Genomic DNA, 23,792 nt, shown 5'->3' on the forward strand with positions numbered 1-23,792 from the left:
CACTCCCTCATTCATCACCCTATTGGCCTTCACAACCAGACCCCGCCATTGATTGGCTGTGGGGAGAAATGGGAGGCATAGGACTAGTTAATTATGCTAATCCAAGAAACTGATATGGTGGCTTAAAAAGAATTTAAAACCTTTTGAAAAATAGAAGCACACTGATGCAGTGTGGTTTAGAGACAGACAGGCTCTGAGAGAGTAAGCAGAAGTGCAGGAAATCGAGTAGCAAAGCCATAATGAAGCTGTTCCTTAGAAGTCTCCCTCTACGCGTAGTAAGAGCTCAGTTTTTGCAGCCTCCTTTCATACACTAAACAATAATCCGAATATTAATTTAGAAATTCTCTAGGCTGTTCCTCCCCCGACTCAGTGCTCAGTTCCTCCTCTGCTGCTGGTACACTGCTGGCCTTTCCTCTCTCTTCATGTTAACTGAAGTCTGTGGGTGGATAATACTGCCTCACTGATCCACAACTCAGAAAAACACTGTTGGTTATTTTTTTCTCTGCTGGCTTTTTCTTCTCCAGCACCCAATAATTCTTACTGTGCATCAATGTGTCAAAAGTGTAAAATGTTCTTTTTTCTGGGTTTGAAGGTTTAAGTAGAATTTGAACACTTTTCCTAACTCATTTTAAACTAATTTTCTTTTACTCTCAGGAAACCTGTACCAGCTTGCTCTAGATTTACAAGACTTTACTATGGGAGTAACTATTTTACACAGCCTTTTTTTAAAACAACACATTGTGTAAATCTAAGAGTCTAAATGTATCAGTTGCCTTTTTTGTTCATGACTTTGGAAGCATTTGTGTGGATCATGTGCTGAAAGAGTTTAATTATTTGCCTCTACTGGTATTGTGTGATAACCTTCTGTGTCCCATAACTATCAAATTGTAAAACTGTCTCTGCAAAACACATGAACCGTAAGAGCTTGGCAGCGCAGCTCTGCCTGCCAGAATTCAAGCTGCACTCAGCTGCACTGAGTGAGAGGGTAAAGAGAGAGAGCAGGATCATCCAGAGTATCCCCCTCCCTCACACTTTAGGGATGACTCCTCATGGCTTGTTTTTTAACTTGTGGCAAGCAAACTAAATGTTCAACTAGATGAACAGGATTTTGTAGCTGCAGCTGGTGTGGTGCACCCTATTCACACTTGAGAGGACGAAGCTTACAACCCCCTCACTCACAACAGCAGAATATCAGACAGCTACGATGCTTGAGAACCATGAGAGGTTTGGCTTCACACTCCACCTGAGGCATGAATGCCTGGGTTCAAAACTAACCGAGGAAGAATCAAAGGAGTGGGGGGAAATGAAAAGGGAAACAGCACAAAAAGAAACTGCAAGAAGGGAATTATTCTGGCCTACTTGGTCGTATTGTCTTGTGCCAAATACATTTACTATGGTAAACGGATCCTGGAAAATGTAGCTTGCAAAAAATGTGCAATGCAATTATTTTTAAGTTATATAATTTTGTTACATGCCTCAAAATGCATCACATTTAATTTCTATTTTTTTTAATAAAGTAATAAATGTTATTAGGATGTTATGAATAATAATGATGGGCATTGTGGTGGGACTGAAAGTTAAATGGCAGCATTAACTGACTCCAGCACATATATATATTGAAAAGTGAGAGAGAGAGAGAGAGGTAGGCTAGAACTACAGAAGAGGGGGATATGGGAGAGATTGAGTATCTGGGGGAGTATAATTAACTCCATGGTCTGCCTCTCTGCAGGCCTGCGGCATGCTGCTCTGAAATGCTGATTCAGTACGCAGATAGACAGAATAGCACAGGAGAAGGAAGGCGCAGAGGGAAGGAATTCAGTAAGAGAGGGTGCTAGTGTTGCAATGAAAAAATTGTGAAATGAAGTGATATTTAGCTCAGTAGGATGGGTTCTCATGATTTATTACTATTACTATTTTTTTAAAGGTAAATAATGACAGAAAAAACATAAAGCTGCCCAAACACAAGTAATGCAATGCAGGGTCAATGAGTTACCAAAGAATCACATAGTCCTAGTGAGGTTCTTTGAAGGTTTTCTGCAGAGTCAGTACTTGACTTTATCTTTGCTGATGCTTCACAGACAGCAGTGCTGACCTTCATTATTGAGAGGAGAACAGTGACATCTACAGGTGTAACTAAAGAGGTGGCTTGCACTGAATTTCAACTGTAAAAAGAAACTGGTGTCACTCAGTTTTTACAACACACAAAACAGGAAGAAGGGGGGGGGGGAGCATATTTAACCCAGCATTGGCCAGTGGTGCTGATAAGTGCAGCTGTCCACTGGTTGCACTGAATACTGACGTCCCTGTTAGAGCAGTTAGTCACAGTTAAAAGTAATCAGCATGTCATCGGGCTGGGGGGCAGAGGGATCTCAAACACATCACATCTATAATGCATCAAGCTGCGCATGAGGGACTGGGGACAAACTGGGGACTGGGATAAAACAATGGAAGCAATAAACCCTGGAAATGGACAGATAGAGTTAATTCCCATTGCGTTGTAACACGCAATTTTAACTTCTACTTATAGTTATTTAATACATTATAAACAGATAATTGCTTTTCAATTGCAATATGCATTTAAGTTCATAAACATTGATCGATATGACCAAAATTTCTTTATTAAGATGTATTTAGTTTAGAATGTTGTATGAAATATTATAAAAGAAATTAACAAACATTTAATTGTGATTTAGCTCAGTTTGATTCGACAATGAAGGTTGCATAGCTTAAATATTTGTGCTCCCCACCCCACCCCCATGCTGAATTCAGATTTAACGCACCCCAACCCCACATTCTTGGTTTAGGATGAGTGCAGTGTTCTTTACCTTTACTACCTTTGAGGAAAACATCAAAAGAAGGTCTTCACTTGTCCCCTTCATTGATTTAATACAAGATGAATGAGTACAGGCAGGATTCTATAACACAATCAGACAAGCTGCCTGGTAGGAAGCAAAAAAAAAGATAGTATTTTAACGTAGTGTGAGTATGTGATGAAACACATCCTATAGCAGCTATACCGCAGTGAATGGTCACGTGCAGGTCCTGGAAAAGTTTCCACAGACCATGAATACTTTCTACTAAAACCTTACAAGTCTAAATTCACATCACAGTTTGAGTCTCAATATGCAGCTGGTCAATCAGAATTCAATCAGAATTAATTCAAAGTCTGACAAGCAGCGGAAGTGTGTGCTCAGTGAACATGAACAGCACTTTCATACTGCAGCCGTTCTTCTGTTTCAGCCATGTATGTTCATCTGGCTCGCAGTGTCGGAGTCATTGAGTCATGTAGGTCGCTCATCTTCCCTCTGCAAAAAGCCCCAAGTCTTGAGCAGAGCAAACCGCTGGGCAGGTGGGGTTGTAAAGTAGTCCCTCTGTTTCTGAGAGTAGGTCTGGACTGGATGGATGATGTCTCTGTAACTCCAGTCCTGAAAATGCAAAATGTCTTTGATTAACTTCAGGTTATCGCAGAATTAAATTTACGTTAAAAACCCACTGGAACAGTACTAAGTTGAGTTGAAAAGAGACTAATTTGAACAACTGACATGCTTAAAAAATATAAGCAAGACATAGGAAGGTTGGGATTGTTTTTTTTATTGTTTTCTTTCTTTTATCGTAAGAACAAGATGAAGAGACTACTGAAATCTTCTCACAAGGGGGGCATAAATATAATAAAGCCTGCCATGCATGGGAGGTCATTTATCTGAAAGTCCTCTATCTGAAAGTGTTTGACATCAAGCAGTTTGCTATCCCGTGGTTTGTAGTTATTCTATGTGGATCAGGTTTTTAAACAGAGTGCTGATGTCCAGTACCTTCCAGTGAAAGTTGAATGCCTCCAGCAGCTGTATCCGGCCCTCTCTGGTGGGAACACAGTCAGGAGGAACCGGCTGCACCATCTCGGAGCCCACTGTCATTTCTTCAAACACCAACAGTGCTCTGATGGCAAACCAGCCTCCGAACTTTGGATGCACACACACTCCGAACATTTTCTATGAGTAAAAAGAGGGAGACATGCAAAACTCAGACAAAGAAAGTCAAGAAAGTAAACACAGCACTACTACAGTTTACATTCCTGACAAATCAGTAACATTACTTTTGTAGCCCAGGTATGATCAGTAACATCTGACTGTTGATAGTAGAAAGCTGCTCCTGACACGTGAGCAGCAGTCTGCGCCAAAAACTTCGGCCTTCTGCTGGGCAGGAGCTCGTAGTCGTACCTTACATCCACCTTCTGTCCTGGGAAACACTAAAAAAAAGAGATGGAAAAGAGGGAACATTTAGGTGTCACAACCTGACCAGGGACTGATTGTATGTGTGTTCCTCTTTCTGTATGTGCACTGTGTAAGTAGACAATTATCTTCAACATTAAATTATTTTTACCTGGTCAAAACCTGGTCGACAACCGCTACTAAAAGCCATGAGTGGTTGGTAATTGAAGAAGTATTTAAGACAAAGCAGTATTAAAGGATAACATCCCTTAAGAACTAACTAGATTATCTTTTCGTGAGTCTACACAAGACAGATTCTCAGGCTGTGGTGATAGTGTGGGACTTGTCAGAGGCAAATGTTGAGCTTTTAGTGTTAATATGTAAATATTTGGTAACAACTTTGCAACTCCTTAAAATACACCAAATATGGATTTCTATGATACTTCAAGGGTACAATGCAAACAAATTATAAAAAAGAACTAATGTATTATTTTGTTTGTGTTTTTTGTTAAAAGAATTAGTATTTCAACATTATTTTCAGTCTCTAGGAGGAAGAAAACAATTGGAAGGGCATTTATTTTTTATTTATTTTTATTGAGGAGTTTCATATAACACTGAAATTTATGGAACTTTGCTGACATGATAGATTAAAACTAAGCCAGGATAACTGACAAGTAAAAATATATCTTACTTTTTGAGAGGAGCTTTTTATATTTGGGACAGAAGTTATTTTCTCTATTAAAGCAACCCAAAGATCTGTGGCACTCCAAATGGAAGCTACTATGCTGTGTCAGGTGAAGCTGCAATTACTGTTCCCCCTGCAGGGAAAAATCTGAATTAATGATCACTTGATGTTATTGCATTCCCACAAAGTGTATAAAGGACTCAATTCGACTGCTCTATTGAAGGTTTAGATTAGATTTAAAAGTCATTAAGGTCAGGAACTTTGAGCTGAAGTGTCCTTCAGGCTCCAGACTCCTCATTGCTCAATGCAAATGAGACTTATTGTACCTGGTATACCTGGTATTCTGTGGTACCTTTCCCTTACAATTTACAATTTATTGGAGTGTTGTGGTCTATTATTGTAAAGCAGTGAGTCCATACGTTTTTTTAAAATTCTAAATTACACATTAAACCATCCGGTCATACTGCCAAAAAAACCAACCCACCTTATGTATGTCAGTCCATCATTTATATACTTATCATTTATATACTTAGAGGGTATGAGTCACACCTGTGAGACAGCAGTGGAGACACAGTGTCTGACACACTGGTCTATGGGATCAGACAGCCCCTTGCAGCCACTGTTCTCCATGAAGGGCAGGAAGGCTTCTTCAAACATGCCAGGGGTGCTGAGCACCACCACAGCCAGGTTGTCATCTCGGTAAGGCAAGTGCAGGGAGGGAGGCAGCACAGAGTTATACCAACCAATCTGTAAATACCAGGAAACATAGGAGGGAGTTAGAGGCTCCGATGCAGAAAGAAAACCACACAAAAAAGTAAGGACTCATGAAGCAACATGAGACATTTTACACAATGCATACACTTAGTTAGGAATGTTACGATGTATTAAGAAACATAAGTGCCTAATAAAAAAAATACATTTTACTTATAACTATATTCTACTGGCTTCTTCAACTCCTTACTGCTAAACCTCGAGTAAATGGTCAACGAGTAGATGCACTGATCATATTTCACGTAACATTATTTGAAATATAGTATTATATTTCATATAACACCAGAGAAAAGTCAGCCACCTTCAGAGGATAGACTTCAAATCCAAGTTGTAATAAACGCTCATTTAGGATTCTTGTTACGCTTTCCACATTGGCACTGGAAGCCGCCATCGCTGTATGTCAACACAGCGCTGTGAAATATGGGATGTGCTGTTCTGTGTTTTCGCCAACGTCATTAATAAAGCTAACCTCTGGCTTTTCCCGCCACACTGATTAAACAAAAACTTACAAAAGAACACAATAACAAACAATTTATTGTATTTAGCTGTTTTTTATAACGACCATTACTGCCAATTAGTCTATGAAGACTGATGTGTGTTCCCGCTACTACAATACCCAGAAGACCCCTGCGACTACGTCATACGTAAACACGTCGCCGTTATGGGCTCCTGGATTTAAAAGTGGAATCGCAAGGTTTTCTGTGAGTAGCTTGCTTAGCCAGCTAGCACAAACATCTGTATGTCATATTAAATATTGTATTATTTGTTCATATACAAGTATATGTAATTGGCTAAAGCAGGCATTATTACCTACGTTAGAGGTGGTGAATATCGTTATGCCATCCAAAAACTGTGAACGCTAAGAGAAAAGTCGCCATAAAACTGCTGCTAACTGACATTAGCTTAATTTAATATCATCTTAACAATGGCTTTTTAACGTTTGTTGTGCTCCTTTAAGTTAAATTGGCGTGTTCAGAGCCCATCTCGTTGTTTGGGGCAGCAAGAATATATATTCTGTTGGAGTCTCCAACCGCAGGGTAGCCCTGATAAGCTTGCAACTCCCGGAGGCTGGAAATGGATATTCCCCAAGGCAAAGGAGGTCAATAAAGCAGATCCATTATATAGAGATTAGCAGGCAGCTTGCACACGCTGTCACCTCAATTACACGTATCCGAGGTGCAGATAATAAGTCCCACGCAAACGGGCAAATATCAAGGCCTGTTGTAATTCAACCTCACACAGAGTGCCAGAGAGCTTACCTATGTTACCTTACAGATCAGCCACAAAACACGCATAAAGTTACCGTGTCGCTGTCATACGCTGGTGTGTGATGTAACTACAATATAAGGCAACGCATCATTGTTTTGTATGGCGTGGTACCAAGGTATAAAGAAATTATCGAGTAATGCTGATGAAGGATGCAGCTTCAGTTCGTGCATTTCTTTGTAGATCAACTGAGACATGAACTGGGACAATCAGCTGAGCTCTATCCTGTCTGCTGCAGATGGCAGCGTTGCAAAGATGAGGGTAAGTAATTTTAAAAAGCCAATTTAGTGATTTGTTTTTTTGTTTGTTTTTGTACATATTCCTTAAGTTTGTGCCTCTACTTTACAACAAGGCGTTTTTGTGGTTAGAGTCAGTGATCTCGTGGTTAGTTGTCCATTGTTAGTATTGCAGTTTATCTGTAGATGGCAGCAGTGTTCCCCCAATTTATGGTATAATGGTAATTCAGGTTTTTATATTAAAGAGGCATTCTAATGCTGAGATTTTGGAAAAACCCTTTGAATTTGAAATGTTTGTGTTCATAGGAGAGGCTGAACTCAACAGGGAAATTCTGCAAAGCTGGAGATGGTGCGTCACCCATATTAGATTTTTGAATATGACTGAAAGGGGAAATAACCTATTTCTGTGTGCTTCTGAGTGTTTGTGTGTGTGTGAGAGGATGTGTGTAATTTCCTCTCTTTTAAATTTCGCAATAAAGTAGATGATACATCATGATAGGACAAATTGTTTTAAACTCTGGTTATTTGTTTTAAGCCTTTCTAGATCAGACTCTTTCTTGTGCCTCTTCCTCTCCCAACGTATTCTAGTAAGGGAGCGCATTCATAACTCAGATTTTGATCCTCCTGCTCTTCCCCCTCGAGCCTCCCTTCTTCGAAAGCCCTCCTCCTCTCTCACTCCTAGTGTACAGTGGGCAGACCTAGGTGCTATCCAATCACAGCTCCAGATACAGAGCCAGGTGTGTAATTATTTGTTTAATCTTACCAGGTGTGTGCAATCAAAGGGGTGGTGTTTTTACATGGTGTATTAGATTGTTTTCCAAGAATTCCAAGTTTCTCCCTCTGTTGTCTTTTCAAGGCAATTGATTCTCTCAACCAGAAACTCCATGACATGGAAAGAGAGAGACAGTCACAACAGTGTCAGATTCAGATGCTTCAAGGTAACGCACTACACCACGGGTACTCATTCCAGGGGGGTATCTTTCATATGTGACAGATCCCAGTACAGATGAGTACTGCTGAAAATTCTAATTCTGGGTCAGGTTATTTGGTTATGTCCAATTCTTCAAACCCACTTGGGAATTGGGTTAGAAAAGATTTAATAAATAAAGTGATTTATTCTTGATAGATAAACTGTATATCTTCTCAAACTGTTATTGATCAATGTCTTCCAAACAAATATATGAATATTGTAAAAAAAGAGGAATGTGTCTGAAAACAAAATTATTCTAACTTTATGAGCATCAGTGTACTAACATTAATGTATGAATTAATTTACGATGAGCCAGGGCATCCATAGTTGGATAGACTTTCTTGTCCAACACCATTCCAAGCTGAGAGATGATCTTGTTTACACTGGTAAAACCTGAGAAAAAACCTGCTTCTGAGTAGGTTTGAGATTGTGAATCTGTTGCTGGGACAACAAGCTCAGTATGACTTTGGAAGAACCAACAAATCCAGGATCATGTTAAATCAGCAACAACATTATCTGGCCAACCTGTTAACCACTTGTGTTTAATCAATCAGAAGCTGGGAGATACCAATTCACTTTGTCCTAGGCTCCACCCTCATCAGACACCTGAGCCAGGTAATCAGCAGTGGATAGGACAGGAATAGTTAGGAAACTAGCAGGACAACATCTCTTGAAAATGCATTTAGCACAGAAACAACACAAACCATTGTGCTTGTTGATATTTGTGATTTTGGTGAAGATAAGATCTTATTTCGTGATCAGGTTACCATGACCTTTTCTTAGGACTGTATGTATTGATGTATAAAATGGTGCCTCACCACTGTCCTGAGTTACTTCTCTGCTCTTCTCACTACCTAACACTGTCTCATAAAAACTAATACACTTTAAGAATAAATTAATAAATTATTTGGATTTGTCCACAAGGTTGCTGAAAGGGAAAAAAATATTGTCTTCCAGAGGAGGTTCACAGGCTGCGAATGGAGCTGAGGGAGAAGGAAAGAGAGAGGGATGAGTCAAAGAGGGGACAAAGTCCAGGAGCAGAGAGAAGGATGGAGCAGTGGAGAAGAGAGGTTGGACGTGAGCTGAGCACTTTGCGGGGACATATCACCAGAGCCACATCGCTCAGCAACCTGGAGGAGAGGTGCATTACGATTTGAGCTCCATAGTAAACTGATGATAGTACAATTTGACGATGTGCATCAAAGTGTTTACATCTCATGTAGAATTTCTTAGTGACTTTTTTGTGATTTTTTTTTTTTTTTTTTTTTTTTTTTAGAATCAAAGGAGCCTTTTATGACAACTTTCTTTATTTCTAGTTTCAGCTCAAGGCTACGCAGAGATGAGCTGGAACAAATCAGGAGAGAGGTCGACCAACTAAAAACACAAATAGGTGAGTCACATACACTAACATCATGCCCTTGTATTGATAAGCCCTTGACTGGCCCGCACAGCAAAGGCAAGCACAAGCTTGTTCACAATTTTTGCTTTCCTTTGCTTCTGACAGTAAGACAGGAGAAAGACATGTTCCTCCAACAGGCAGAGGCCAGAGAGACAATGAGACAATATGAACGCAGCTGCAAGGTATAGCAAACACACATTGTGTCACAGAAGTTGTTTGCTCTTGGTTGTGTGGGTTGTAGTCTTTCAGATCTTAACCTTACCTTTGTGTGCACTGTATAGACACTGGAGGAGCTGACAGACAGTTACAGAAGTCACAGCACTGAACTGGCAAAGACTGTCTCTCAGTATTCGCACACACAGCAAGAGGTTCGCCAGATCAGGTATGTTTGTGAGTTTGTGCATTGAAATATGATTAAGGTTTTGTCCTAACTTTCTGTGGATTAACATACTTAATGTTCACATACTGTAATAGAACAACTGTCTCCGAACTGAAGGAGAAGGTTAGGAGTCTTACACTACAAGAACAGGAACCACCACATTTATTGTCAGCACACACATCAGGCAAGTCCCTTTTCTTTCCTGACTTTCTTGCACAGGCACATGTTCAAATAGAACATTTTAAAACTACTGTACCATGTTTTTCTGTTTGATTCAGGAGCTTCATCACTCCCTCACAGCCACAGTAGAAGGGCCAGAGTTGAAGAACTAGATTCTGACTCTGAAGATTTTAGCCCAACCCCAAGCCTGGCAGAGGTCAGTTCAGATGATCTGTCATGGCTGGAAGAAAAGGATCCTGGTAAGGATTTAAAAAAAAAAGACTCCTAAGCATTTTTGGCCAGTGCACCCACGGGTATCAGAGTACAGTCTGAGTTAGTTAAAACCACATACTTTCACAAGCCTGCTTTCCACCTACATAAACTGCAACTCAAACGTGTTCTGACAATGGGGTCACATGTTCCAGCCAACATAGAACGTCATGCAGAGCCCCGAATGGGTATGGTGTGATGACGGCTGTAGCAAGATGGGACGTGTAGCTACCCACACGCACTAATCCATCCCCCACACATCTGGCTCAGCCATCACTCTTCACTCACTGTGGAGAGCACTGTTCTGTTTACCATTTCAGTAAACAGTTAGTTAAAGGAAGAGTGAGACATTCTGGAAAATATGCTTATTTGTTTCTTTAAGAGAGTTGAAAAGATGGATACTGTCCTGACCTCTCTGCTGGTTGCCTGGCACCAACCCAGGATGTAGACCAACACATAACCCTTGTTTTTAAAAAAAAAATCATAATAATAATTTTTAAGAGTTAAACATGCCTAGTGAGTATTTATGGTGTTTTAGAGGTTTTGAAATGCACATTTTGTTGCCTCTGGACATAACCAGCCTACTTGTTTCCCCCAGATTTAAGTCTTTATACTATAATAATAATCTCCTGAGCGCTCCTTGTTTCATACGAGGTTGCTTTTAAACTTCTTATCAATCTCTTTGCAATAGATAATCATCCCCAAATATTACTGAATTATATAACAAAAGGAGATTCCAAGATAAAGGCAAAGTTATAAGTTAAGGGAAACTGAGGGATGTAATCTTGTAATGTACAACACCACTGTGAGCAAGTATGATATATCTGCACAAACAGCAGCAAAGCTCTTGTTTCCTTCTGGGTTTATAGTCTCTGCAAACCTAGTTGGTTGTTGGGAAATTTTCTTCTCTGTGTTTGTGTGTGATTGCGTACATCGTTTCCCCCTGAGGGTTACTGTAACAGAAGGTTGATGTTCCGGAAGAGATTACGATCTCTTCTCTAAATGTTTCCCAGAGTGATTTGGGCTCATGAGGCCAGGCTTCATGACAAACCAATTTAATGATTGCATACACACACACATATATACTGTATATACTCTCAGACTGGTACACGGCTGCTATGGCAACATTTGAATGTCTTCCAACCTACCGTAATTGCATATGTTAAAACAGTCAGTCTCATGCACAAATGATCTTCTCTGTTCTTCACCTGTTCCAGCTCCTCATGAGAAGCCACAAGTACGTCTGAGCATTCAGTCCAGACGGAGTCACTTTGCTGGTCTGGGATCTGATCTGGAGGAGGACGAGGAAAATGATAATGATTGTGAAGATCTCTTCAATGATGATGTTAACCCAGATTTAGAGTCTGACCTGAGTCTTAATGACCTCTAACTAGTTTTAAGGGGAAGTTGTCTAATTTTATATGGGAAGGAGCTGTATAAAAACTTACCCGACTTATCAAAACACTACATGAGGTATGTTGGTGTTTAAATGTATTTTATTTGACCAGTAAATTTTAGGATTGTGTGTTTATTTGGAAAAAAACAAATTATTTAAAATCTGGATAAGAGTCAGGATAATACAAGCATATGGCTTATTTCCTCTGTAGTCCCAGGGGATTGGGAAAATAAACTGGGAAAGGCATTACAGCAGACTCTTCCTCCTATTTAGTGTATTACTGTTGCTTAACTGACCTGTTTAGATATGATGTGTGATATATATATAAATGATACCACTCTCAGTGTGGGAAATTCTCAAATGTGGTTTAAAAACAGTTGTCTGTTTTTAAATGGGTCTAATCCCATGTGACACCCAGCCTCCCTGCTACTACAGTGTACTTAAACAAACCACCAGCTTGACTGTGTCTAAACTTTTGGCCCAAAATTGAAAGTCAGTCTCCAACCAAACAATTTAATGTTTTCATTGTCGCCACACCCTCTTCATGCATGTTGTGCATTATTAATGATAAATTATGACTCCTACAAGGATTGGGGGTAGACACACTGTGATTGGCCCACTAAACCACCATGACTGGTTTTCAGCAAGACTGAATTAAAATAGATATTTAGGTCTGTTATGATTTTTGGGTACGAGTATTGGGATTAGGTAAGTGTTTAATGTGGTTAAGCTTTGGGCAGGACTTTGCCTATAAATACAGTGGCATCCACAAGAACACTACTCTTCACTGTGTCTTTATGTTGCTTTAACTTCAACATATTGCACTTTAACATGTTTTGATCACTGTAAATCAAGCTTCCTAAAGATTCCTTTAAGCTTTATAATTGTGTTGATCATGTACATGCTACACTTTCCAATGTAGTAAAGTAATGGATATTTAATGGGCTTTTTTTCCTGACATAATGCAATCTTCAGTTCAGAAGAATCTGATGAGGGATGAGGTTTTGATTCCTGGTAATGCAGCTAAAGTGAAGGCTAAGGAAAATCAAAAGCTATTATCCCTATCGAGACACGGGCAGCTCCTCACCTCTACTGCAATCACTTTTTTTATACACACGCGCACACGCGCGCGGGCACACACACACACACACAGAGCTCCGTTAAGACATTCAATAATCGCTCTATGCTGTCTTGGCTGCGTTGTGTCACACTGTACCAGGCTTGGTGTCAAGCTGTTAAGAATGGCAGCATCCAGCCACCCCCTATCAAGGATCCCAGACCACAGTGCAGAGCCAGGTTAGGTGATCACTGGGGTGTGGATATAGAGGAAGAAAGACACTGTCCAGCTTTCCTAACAAAAACATTAACTGTTAAATGCAAAAGACCTTCTACAAAACAGTAAATGGCAGAGATGAGCAGTATTTTATTAAATGTCTTCTAACACGTTGTTTTTGTACTGCTGTTAATACTGTTGTTGCTGAGACATTGAATGAAGACAGCGCTCATTTGTTACTTTGCCCACATGGTGGCTGATGAATCAGACCTTTCTACTGCAGTTTTATTGCATTTGCCAAGTACTGTGCAGTCGTGCTGTAGTAAAGCAGTGTACAAATTCATTCACGGAAGGGTTGTAAAGAAATGTCTTGTGTTTTCCCAACAATGAAACTCTGCATTAAAGTTGAAGGAGAAAAACTTTGCTATCCGTGGTTGCTTCTAGAGATTAGTGTTGTGCTTTGCATTTGTTGATGCTGAATTTAAAGAAAAAGTATTAATTACAGAACTGAATAAGGAAAATACGAGTATGGTTTGAAAAACCTTTAATTAACAACAAACCCCACATCTGGCAGCAAAGCCTCATAATGCATTCAGGACACTTTTGACAACTAAAGAAATGCACAAATGCAGGATGTACAAATAACACAATATCAGCAATCTCAAGTGTAATCTAAAACGTGATCTACACAAGGGTGAAAATATACCCCTAAAATAGGGAAAATGTTCTCTAAATATTTTAGTGAAAATAATGGAACCAAATAAGGCCTTAGACAATTTGTGGTGATGTTTTGATTTAAAAAGATGAATGAACTAACTTTTATGGTTATTTTGAAGCACTTGAAATTGCCATTGTGTATAATAGGTGCTATATAATGCAAAAGCATTGAAGCCATTTTGGAGACAAACACTTTACACAAATTAGAGTTTGTGTAATTTGTCACCTGTTATTTAGGGGCCAAAAAAAAAATAGCAAACTTTTAGCTCCAATTCACACCCTTCAGACATCTTGACGTATATGTACATAGACTCTTGAAAAAAAAAAAATTGAATCCACATATTTTTGGTTTCAGTGTGGGTGTAAAATGTTCTTTTGTCCTGCGTATGTCTCATTTCCACTCACATTTGCAGAGCAAGTGCAGCACATGGTGAAACTGATATGAGGTCAGTCCACACAACAATACTGTATGTTTGTGTGCTTAATGCAAAAGCAACATCTGAAATGAAAAGTTTCTAAAAGTCGTGTTTGCGTGATGCAATCATCAGTAGTATTTACAATGCACAGGACAATGCCAACACTGTGGAAAGGCCTTAGGTTATTTTCAGTTTGCAATTGTCATTGTATGAATGAGTGCCTCATGCTCAGGGCAAGTCCTTTAAAACAGGCAAGTCAGAGCAGCTCTCTCACCCTGAGTGCCACAGGAATCCCACAAGGCCCTGGGAAACTGGTAAATTGGGCTGTTAGTTGGTATAATTATAAAGACAGTAATAATTAAACTTTGTTCCTATACAGCGTAAGGCACTCTCCTGGATTTAAAGAATTGAAAGAAAAACACACTGCATATATCAAAATAAGGCCAAAAGACAGCAGGACCATGAACACAGAAAAGAAACTTCGGAATATCACCTGCTGTTCTTTTAAACACTCATCCATGCAACCTTAACAAATATACACAGAGAAATGCATACCAACAAGGCACATACTGCTGTGCCTGCATTTACACACACAAGCAAAACTTTATTTCTCTCATGCGCAAAAATATTTGTTGAGTTTCTCTCCACTCATGAAAAATAAAGTGCAACCTCATTAACACTATAGACAAAATGTTTGTTCTGCTTATTTACCTTCTGTTAGATCAGGCGTTACATTATCTGATAACGAGACAATCACAACAGTGCCCCCATGTAAGAGTGCCCAGGTGTAAACAGTTCCACTGACGTTTTACACCTACCCCTTTCAACTGTAGGCGAATCAGAATTTAATATACAACCCCAAATGATGAGCTGAAAATTTTTAAGCATACAGTATTGAACAGAGGTGTTAGCCTAATTTGTAATTGCAAACACCAAAATAGATTTTTTTTCCCCAAAAGGATTCCATAATAGGTGATTATTCATTGTCCAATCCAGCTTCAATCAAGTCCTTAGCTACATGTCAGTGACCTAGATAAATGGAAGCAATCCAGAAATATGCTTACACCTACCCAGGACACTTTGTATTTGATGATGGTTAAGGAAGAGAAAAAGGGTTTGTTGACCACTGTGGCATAAGCATGGACTGAAGGACAGTGTTTGGGCAGTAAAAAAAAAATCAATCATGCATCAGTAGGTGTACATGGATAAGGGTGTGTCCTCCATCATGTCATCCTGCAGAAACAATATAAGTGATTAAGTAATTAAGTAAACAATTAAGTCAAAAATAACAAAGTGCTCAAGTTCTTCATTTTTAGATCATACAATGGATTTGTTTAGATATCACTTTCTAATTTGTTAATAATTTATAGTTAGTTAATATTTTATGTTTCATTGAGCAGTAACAACTGTTAATATGAATATACAAACAAATCTTCACATATTAAAAACATGATTAAAGAAATAGTTTGACATTTTGGGAAATATTCTTGTTTGCTTAAGAAAGTGGCCACCCCTAACATCTGACTAAGTTGCCAGAGTTGGAGAGTCTATCTTTCCTGTTTTCTAGTGTTATCATATTGACAGAAGTAGCTTCATATTAACAATACAGATGTGGAAATGACATGAATCTCCTATTGGCAAAAAATCAAGTGCATTTATCTATTTCCTGATAACTCTGCACTTTTAAATGTTAATAAGGTGTTAATTGAAATTCAGAGGTCAAATGTTGGTTGGAGAATCATTCCTTTCAAACTGAGGAGCTGACAAAACCAATTAGAGGACGATAAACACTAAACTGGGAGACTAGATGCTGTTCTCCTAACTAACTTAAAATTAATCTATAAAGCATTAGTAAATGTTTGATAATCTTCCAGTGACTTCTAAATACACAAAGGCTGCCTGATTGTAACGGTACATGTCCCTGCGCTTAATAAAATCTGACAGAGTGAGTGTTTTGCGTGAGAAAACATTGTATTTGTTGCTGGGATGTTTTGGCCGTGCTTACCATAGGTAGATCCTGTAGCCTGCGGAACTGTGGTCGGTTGTTTCTTCGACGCAGTTTGAGGAAGAGAAGCAGAGAGATGATGACAGCGGTGATGATGAAGGCTGACACCAGGCCAGCCAGGAGGGGGTCTAATGTGGGAGACTCGTGGGCCATTGTCGCTGTAAATATAAGCATTAAAGACACATCAGCGGGGTCCATTCCTCTACTGATACTCTTTACACAAAGTAAATAAGCTGGTGATGCACTTTTTTTGTGTGGAATTTACAAGCACAATTATAGTTTCTAAAATAGTAATATGACTGTGCTTGGAGCTAATTGTAAATTCTACAGCAGCACGTAAAGTTGGAATGTTCATCATGTAGCTCAGGACAGAAATGTCAAACACAGGAGGGTGATGTTAAACTTGCCTGCACAGTAACTGAGCTCACTGTTGAACAAGAAAATTTATAGTGAATTTTAACAATTTAGTTTTCAGTTTATCTCAGGATGTTTACTCTCTTGGTACATAATCTTACACCTTTTTTATATTCATGCCTCTTTTTTGGACATTTCTGGACAGGAGTTTTTTTTTTTTTGCAATGCATTTCTGTATATGGATGTTGCTATGGAAGACTGTTTTGTAAACTTAGCCATTTTTTATATCTTCTGGTTGAAAGTAACAACAACCACAGAGCAGTGAACGCTCCCAGTTCCTCTGGCAAATGGAAAGAGGCGATGTGCCAAGCGTGGCCTAATAAAACCACACAGAGTGAGAGGAGATTTGATATTTTAACTATACTGAAGCAGGCAGCATCATTTTTTCTATTCCTTTCAATGATGGCAACCTGAGCCTGGAAACAGACTTTCTGATTATATTCTGTATGTTCATGATGTAGATAAAGATAAACTGTACATGTATAAGCCATTTAGCAGAAAGACAAGAGCGAGAGAAAAAGAGAGGCAGCAAAAACAAGGAAACAAGCATTCTCAAGGCTTTGAGGCTCGTGACTGAGTCTTTCCCAAACAGAGGCATAATTGTGGAGTGCTTGGTGGTGACAGTGCTCGTAGAAGATGTGGACGGGGGATGCGTGATGTGTGATTGTGTCTGTGTGTGTAGAAGTGAGAACTAGCTTGTGCTGGAAAACAAAGAACAGCATCGCCTTTGTTGTAAAGCCAGTCCACGTCTGACTCTGTCAATGTCCAGTCAGTCAATAGTCCAAAACAAATTTAGAATACAACGCAAAAGAAATTATGCTCTTACTTTCGCCCTCCACATTGAGCTTGGTTGGGTTGTCGACGTGGGCTTTGGCCTGGGCGGAGGGGCTGATGGCAGACTGCGGCTGGCCTTGGGTTATCTCTGTCTGTGACGTGTGTGGCAATGTGAACGTCTTCATCTCAGTATTGGAGGGCTCTTGAGATGACCTAGTGCTGGGTGGCGAACTGGACTGGGTGCTGGTAGTATTAGAGGTATTAGTATTAGGCGTTGGTGGCTCAGTTGTTGGGGCAGAAGTGGATGACTGTGTTTCGTGCTGGGTTGGCTTGTATGAGATTGTAGTGTTTGATGTATCTTTGGAGGTATTGTCAGCCAGGTGGGTGGTGCTTGCGGTGGGGGGTGTGTTAGAGGTGGTAATGTTGTTCTCTAAAGAAGGAACTGGAGACTGGGCTGTGGAGTTTTCTGTTAGACTGTTATTGTTATGAGCCACAGGTGGAGAGAGGTTGGTATCTGATGAAAGAGAAAGAGAAACATATCAGTCAGACGGGTTTAATTCTACTTGGCAAAGATTTTTCTGTCATGCTGAAATATTGGAGCCTGTATATAATCAGGATGCTCACGAGGTTTGATGTGTTTTGTAAGTTTATACTGTGTCTGACTGAAGAATAAATGAGAAATTAAGCAAGCAATTTGACTAGAATAAAAAAAAGCATATTTTAGTTTTATATATTTAGTTTTGATATCTATCCATCTAGATAAACTAATTTTTCCAAGATTTGTCTCTCAGTTTTCTGGATCTACTCTTATACAAGAGACAAGTACGGACATTCTTTTACTCTACTGTATTTACTTTACTCTGCTCACAGCAGTGACAAATTTTGAAATATATTTGTTTTGAAAAATTGTATTATCACAGTGACTTCATCCTATCAAAGGAGTTAGTTTCCAGGAAAACTGTTGACCTTGTGTTCTGTGTATTATCAGTAACAGGTTCCTAAATGTTTCCATTGATTTGTAGAGTGCAGTGCGATAACTATTGGCTGCTGCTTTGGTCCTGAAAAAATTATCTCTACAACTTTTTTCCAACCCCACCATAAGACTGACTTCTGATGTTGAATCTTGGTCATTCCACAACAAATGGTCAAGAACTGTTTTACCTTGCAACATTATCAGATTACAATTTTAATGTCTGCAAATATTTGTTTATTACCAACAAAATGAATGGCATTCTTCTTTGTCTTAGTTGTATGTTGTTTTGACAGCTAATTATTGACATTGAAAGTCCCAATTGTTATACCTAATTAGCATTAGCATTGTTATTTTGACCCTGGTATTTTAGCGTTGAGTCCAGCCTACTATTGCAGAAGACATTTTTAATGCTTTAAAGGGCACAGACAAAAAATCCATTCACCATGGTTGCATTGCTTTGGACAGACATGCCTAGAATCAGATATCAAAATCTGGACTATCTATCTGCATGGTAAAATAACACAGACACACCAGCTAAGCTGAGTAAATGCATTTAGTTGTTTTCTGCAAAATCAAAAAAATATGTGCAAATCCATGAATATGTTGATGAGTCTGATGTGTGAATTAACACTAGTGTTTGCAAGACAGAGTGTATATCAGAGTAAGCCTTCACTTCTACAGTACCTTTCTCAGCCCCTTGCGAAAAGTCAAACATCAGTAATCACTTCTCTTGTCAACACCACCGCTTCAGAACTGTTTCTCCCAATATATTTTACCATAGCTTCAGATCCTCATTTGAATAAATTCATTCATACCTTCTTTATTCGCTTCTTGTACTTTGTTTCTCCTTTTCTGGCTTATTTGCCTGTGTTGTGTTTGTAGCAGAAGTCTCACCACTTAAACCCTGTATCTCATTCTGTTGCCCACATCTGAACATGGACAATAGAAATAAGACTTTAGTACATAGAGCTCATAAATTCTGAGCAGCCTGTTTCTGGACGTCTGAATACATTTCTTGTTTGACAAAGTGTGACAAAACCTTCCAACTAGCAAAGCACAAACAGAAGGAAATAATTAGCACAAAATCAAATCACCTTTCTTTCACATTTTCCAATTTCACACAGTTGACTAGATTTCTGATTTGTTACCATTCTTATTCTTTTCTTCAGGTGTCAGAGAGGAGGTTCCCCCAGTCATGTTGCTGGTCAGATTGCTGTTGCCACTGGAACTTGGCTTTTCATCTGAGGCATTTAGTGCAGAAGCAGGATGACTGGTGGGGTCCATGCTAGAAGCAGACACATGGGTGTCTGCTTTACTGGTCACAGGAGCCTCACTCGTTGAAGCAGTAGAATCTGATGAGGAGAGGACAGGGATGGTTAATGGCCGGTCCTGGTGTTTCCTGGACTTTGGAGTCATTAACAACTCAATATTCCCAACGTACACGGGGCAACAGACAGACAGTGTCCAAAACTAACAGAATGTAATGTAATCTGTATTACATCAGTCCACACAGGGCATCCTGTTTCACTTTTAAAGCCAAAATAATCATATACATAAAAAATATTATTTATCCAGAGAAATGTATCCGACCCCGTCGTGCATCAAAGCAGTGCAGCACTTTAATGGAGTTGCCCTGCACAACCACTTACTTGTGTCACTTGACCAGCTTTATTGACCCAAACTGGGTTTCAGTATCTTCTTCAAGTGAAAAATCCTAACTTGTCAAATTTCCTTTGCAAATCTAGATTCTGCACAGGAAGCTAAAGAAAGTGTTAGTTAATGACTCTGACCTGTTACTGCACCTTTTAAAGTGAAGCCACTGCAATGATTACCCATCAAGTTGTGATCACCTCAGCAAAATTATTTTATGGGCTTGAAAAACACATTTTTCATGTGTTTTTTTTCTTTAGTTTTCTACTTTTTGCCAGTCATGCTAGTACCACTCATATATATATATATATATATATATATATATATATATACTGTATCTTGTCACCTTTGTGAGTTTCTCAGCCTCAGATTAGGCACATTATTGCAAGACATTATTTCAGAGCAGAAGATAAAACAAATCAGGGCTGACTCTGACTTTCACTTTGAATGGAATCTACTAAAATCCACCTGAATCATAAGTAACTTTTGGTCTTTGATGTAATAACTTAATGAAGACCTTCAATCTCTCTCACCCTTTGTCTTGAACTCTTTACAATACTATAGCACTGCATTTCTGTATCTACCATTTTGATGAAGACCAGAACACTAATGTCATGTAATGTCATTACTGCTCAGCAGCATGCTGCCATGGTGCCTTTCATTACCTCCATAATCACTCGCACAGCTCATAGGCAGACACGGAGGGAGATATAGAGAGAGAGAGAGACCTGGTTGAACTCTAAATGATACGAAAACAGACACAGTCATAAATAGACACAGAGGTGTTCGGCTGTATAATACTGGCCTTGTTCCCTTACTTCAGCTCTATCAGAGCTGTCTAGGTCAAATGCAGGAGAAGTACGTGTGTTTTTCTATGCATCTGTGTCTGTCCGTATGTGTATATATGTGTGCACCGTAGATTTATAAAGAGAACCACTGTTTTCTCTGTTGAGCCCTCCTCTGTCCAGATGTTACAGGCTCTTACTCACAGTTATTCAGGCCCATGCAGCATGTACCTGGGGAAATAGCTCTTGCTCTCGCTTCTTGACCCTGCCAGTGAAGGGAACAGTCAACTGTTTCTCTAAGAGCAGATGTCTGCTGTTTCAGTGTTTGTCACGCAGATCGGTAATAGCTTCTGTTTAGAAATGTCTTTAGTAAAAACCCATAAACATGTAATTGTGCTGGTTTATGAGTCAGTAATCCAGATAAGTTATAAATAATTTCCCTGTAAATAAAAGTGAAACAACTTTTGATTTGCTTTGCTATATTTTTTTTTTTGTATGTTTACTGGCTACCACCATGTGACCTCTCGGGTTGCATATCATCCCTCTGGCCTCTACAAGTACCCAGCTCACGTGGATTTATAATGCACCAAAAATACAGCTGAAGTGATTTCTTATTACTGGGAAATTTAATTAATCTTATTTTACTTTGACGACTTTTACTTTGAAGACTTTGCTCCTTTTACTATTTTCTAGATGACTGTGCATGCATTGTTCGTTACATACATGTGACTGATTTTGTAGAACAGCCAGTTAAAAGTTCTTTCATACAAAGGATCTTTTGTAAGTAAGAACAGTGAATCATTAGAAATTGTTAAATGTAGTTTTTAGGGATTTATTTTTCTGAAATTGAACAGCTTAGAAAGACATGAATGTAGATCCAGTATGATAAGGAATGTTATTGAATCTTCATTAGAGTTGTAAGTAACCGGAAACAGAAATTACATTTATGATAAACACTTATATATAAGTCAAAATGTTTAGGTCCGTGTTTGTATTTCACTTCTGTATTAAACACAAACATCGCAGAGTTTAAATTCACCAAGTGTTACAGTTACACAGTGCTTGGGTGAGATTTAACCAGTACCAGTGACTTCTTGTGACCCAGTGGTTTATTTTATACATCCCACTTGGGTTATTGGGTCAAAAAAACACTTGGATAACTTTATATCCACAGTACTGGGTAAATTAAACCCATACTTGTATAGCTGCTACTGCATATTGACTCACCACAGGGTCAAAATTTAACCCAGGAATTTGTATATTTTATGCATATCCATGATAAAACAGTAAAAACAGAGCCTGCAGCAGTGGCATTGTTTTAAATCTGTTCATAAAGCCTATACACCTTAGAACAGAGACCAGCCAATTAGAAAGAACCCAGTGAAATGACAGTGCGCTCGCAGTAAATAGTGGAGGTGCCATTTATCACAATGTACTTCCCCACTCATTTATAGCTAATAAAGCTCCTCTAGTGGAATCATGCTGTTTTCAGTTCATTTGAAGCTGAGCGGGGACATTCCACCCAATAAAATCTTTTCAAGTGTCAATATTCTCATTTTCCTTTTATGTGAAAGGTGCTGATCAGAAGGTGGAAATGGCAGAGAGAAGCCGTTTGAATGAGGTAGGAAAGAGAGGGGAAGGTGAAAAAAGCGAAATACAGGACGTTTGAGAGGTGTGTGTAACTGCATGCAGAAAGAGGAACAAGGAAGGACGGGTAAGATGTGAGAACAAAACGTAGGACAGTTGAAACAAAAAGCAGACACTGACTGTACAAATGAACATTTAAATAAAGCTGAAATAAAATAGGACAGGTATGATACTAAAACAGCTGGATGTAGGAAAGCTTGTCTAACTCTCATCTCAAAGATTGATAGAAAACAAACTGGAACTCAAATGTTCACAATCAAGGTTGACATCAAGGTTGAAAACTCACTTTGCCACTCAGTTTACACCCTTATACACATAAATGAAGTGTGAGTCTGTAAAAGTCTGCACAAAGCAACGCAGGTGTGTGTTTGTGTGAGGGGTGACAATATTTAGCCCAAATTAATGATGTGTTACTGTCTTCAAACTAAGCAAAATAAATAAATAAATAAATAAAACTTAACTCACAACAAACACATTGCTACTTACATTGTTCCGCCCGTCCCATGTTCATGAGCAGCAGCGCACAAAGGGCAAACCAGACTTTGCTCTCCATCATCTCCCAAAACTAACAACAGTGATTCCTTTGGGGTTGTTGTCGCTTCTCTCTCGATCACAGTCAGATACGAGACTTTAATGGAGTAGCTGAAAATCCCAGGCACCTTGTGCTCTGTTCTACACACTGCAGAGAGCAGCTCTACCAGTGTGTGCGTGGCTGACGGACTGGAGGAGGAGTGTGTGCGGCTCTCTCCCTTCTTCCTCTCTCTCTGCCGCTCTGACCAGAAACTGTGCCACGTGTTCCTCTGACTCTGTGCCATGACATTTATTCTGTTTTTGACATTTGTTGAAAGACCGACACCTACACAACAGGGCATGCGGTCAGCAGCCTTACAACAGAGACTACACAACTTTATTACAATAAACTCCAGCAGAGCTAAACCAACTCCTGAATAAACAATATTTAACTTTAAGTGATTACTGAAAAAGTGATAAAACTGAAGTCCTCTATTTTATTTGATCTGTTGCCTCTTCATTCGTATTCTGTAACATAGCTATAATTATACTATTATAATAGTTAACAAACGAATCCATTTGATGTGTGTTTAGAGGTAAACACATACGTAAATCAGTACATCGGCTAAACGTGTTGTCTTTCATCGGAGTATGAAGAATGTGCTGCGATGTCTTCGTTGGCCCACATGGGGGAACTGCTGCTCTATAGCTAATTCTCATTTGTGAGAAAGTATAGATTGCTTTATGGGAAACCAAACCGTGGGAAAAACTCGGACTGCGCAAACATTCCTAAGGCAGCAGCAGCCCACATTTGTGGAAGATGCAGAGAGACCCAGTCTGACACTGAAAGACCACAAGAGACAGTCCAAAAGCCACAGTGATTCCACTCAGG

At 39.2% G+C, this 23,792-nt stretch overlaps 3 protein-coding genes across 7 annotated transcripts; 1 reads left to right on the top strand and 2 right to left on the bottom strand.

Moving 5' to 3' along the window:
• Positions 1-1,881: 1,881 nt before the first annotated feature.
• Positions 1,882-6,122, bottom strand: mmachc (metabolism of cobalamin associated C). The gene is made up of 5 exons (XM_067512990.1): positions 5,963-6,122; positions 5,440-5,637; positions 4,091-4,243; positions 3,810-3,986; positions 1,882-3,425 (listed from the first exon to the last, which is right to left on the bottom strand). Exons 1-5 carry the CDS (start codon positions 6,050-6,052, stop codon positions 3,282-3,284), a joined length of 762 nt encoding a protein of 253 aa, XP_067369091.1. The 5' UTR covers positions 6,053-6,122; the 3' UTR covers positions 1,882-3,281.
• Positions 5,678-12,200, top strand: LOC137131554 (golgin subfamily A member 6-like protein 7). 5 transcript variants are annotated; one of them, XM_067512987.1, is made up of 13 exons: positions 6,336-6,362; positions 7,111-7,188; positions 7,470-7,512; positions 7,699-7,900; positions 8,020-8,101; positions 8,688-8,748; positions 9,091-9,274; positions 9,450-9,523; positions 9,638-9,714; positions 9,814-9,914; positions 10,007-10,095; positions 10,190-10,330; positions 11,558-12,200. In XM_067512987.1, the coding sequence occupies exons 5-13, from the start codon at positions 8,048-8,050 to the stop codon at positions 11,728-11,730; spliced, it is 954 nt and encodes a 317-aa protein (XP_067369088.1). In that variant the 5' UTR covers positions 6,336-6,362; positions 7,111-7,188; positions 7,470-7,512; positions 7,699-7,900; positions 8,020-8,047; the 3' UTR covers positions 11,731-12,200. The 5 variants fall into 5 exon arrangements, with proteins under 5 accessions (XP_067369086.1, XP_067369085.1, XP_067369087.1 ...); XM_067512988.1 differs by having other exon boundaries at positions 8,691-8,748; XM_067512985.1 differs by lacking the exons at positions 6,336-6,362; positions 8,688-8,748 and adding an exon at positions 5,678-5,704 and having other exon boundaries at positions 7,752-7,900.
• Positions 12,201-13,536: 1,336 nt separating this feature from the next.
• On the bottom strand, positions 13,537-23,122 carry LOC137131555 (osteocalcin 2). Its single transcript, XM_067512989.1, has 5 exons — positions 22,877-23,122; positions 19,457-19,660; positions 17,388-17,849; positions 16,148-16,305; positions 13,537-15,375 (listed from the first exon to the last, which is right to left on the bottom strand). The coding sequence occupies exons 1-5, from the start codon at positions 22,944-22,946 to the stop codon at positions 15,331-15,333; spliced, it is 939 nt and encodes a 312-aa protein (XP_067369090.1). The 5' UTR covers positions 22,947-23,122; the 3' UTR covers positions 13,537-15,330.
• Between the last annotated feature and the right edge of the window lie 670 nt (positions 23,123-23,792).

This window comes from Channa argus, chromosome 8, assembly GCF_033026475.1.
Source record: "Channa argus isolate prfri chromosome 8, Channa argus male v1.0, whole genome shotgun sequence".
Classification (NCBI taxonomy): Eukaryota; Metazoa; Chordata; class Actinopteri; order Anabantiformes; family Channidae; genus Channa; species Channa argus.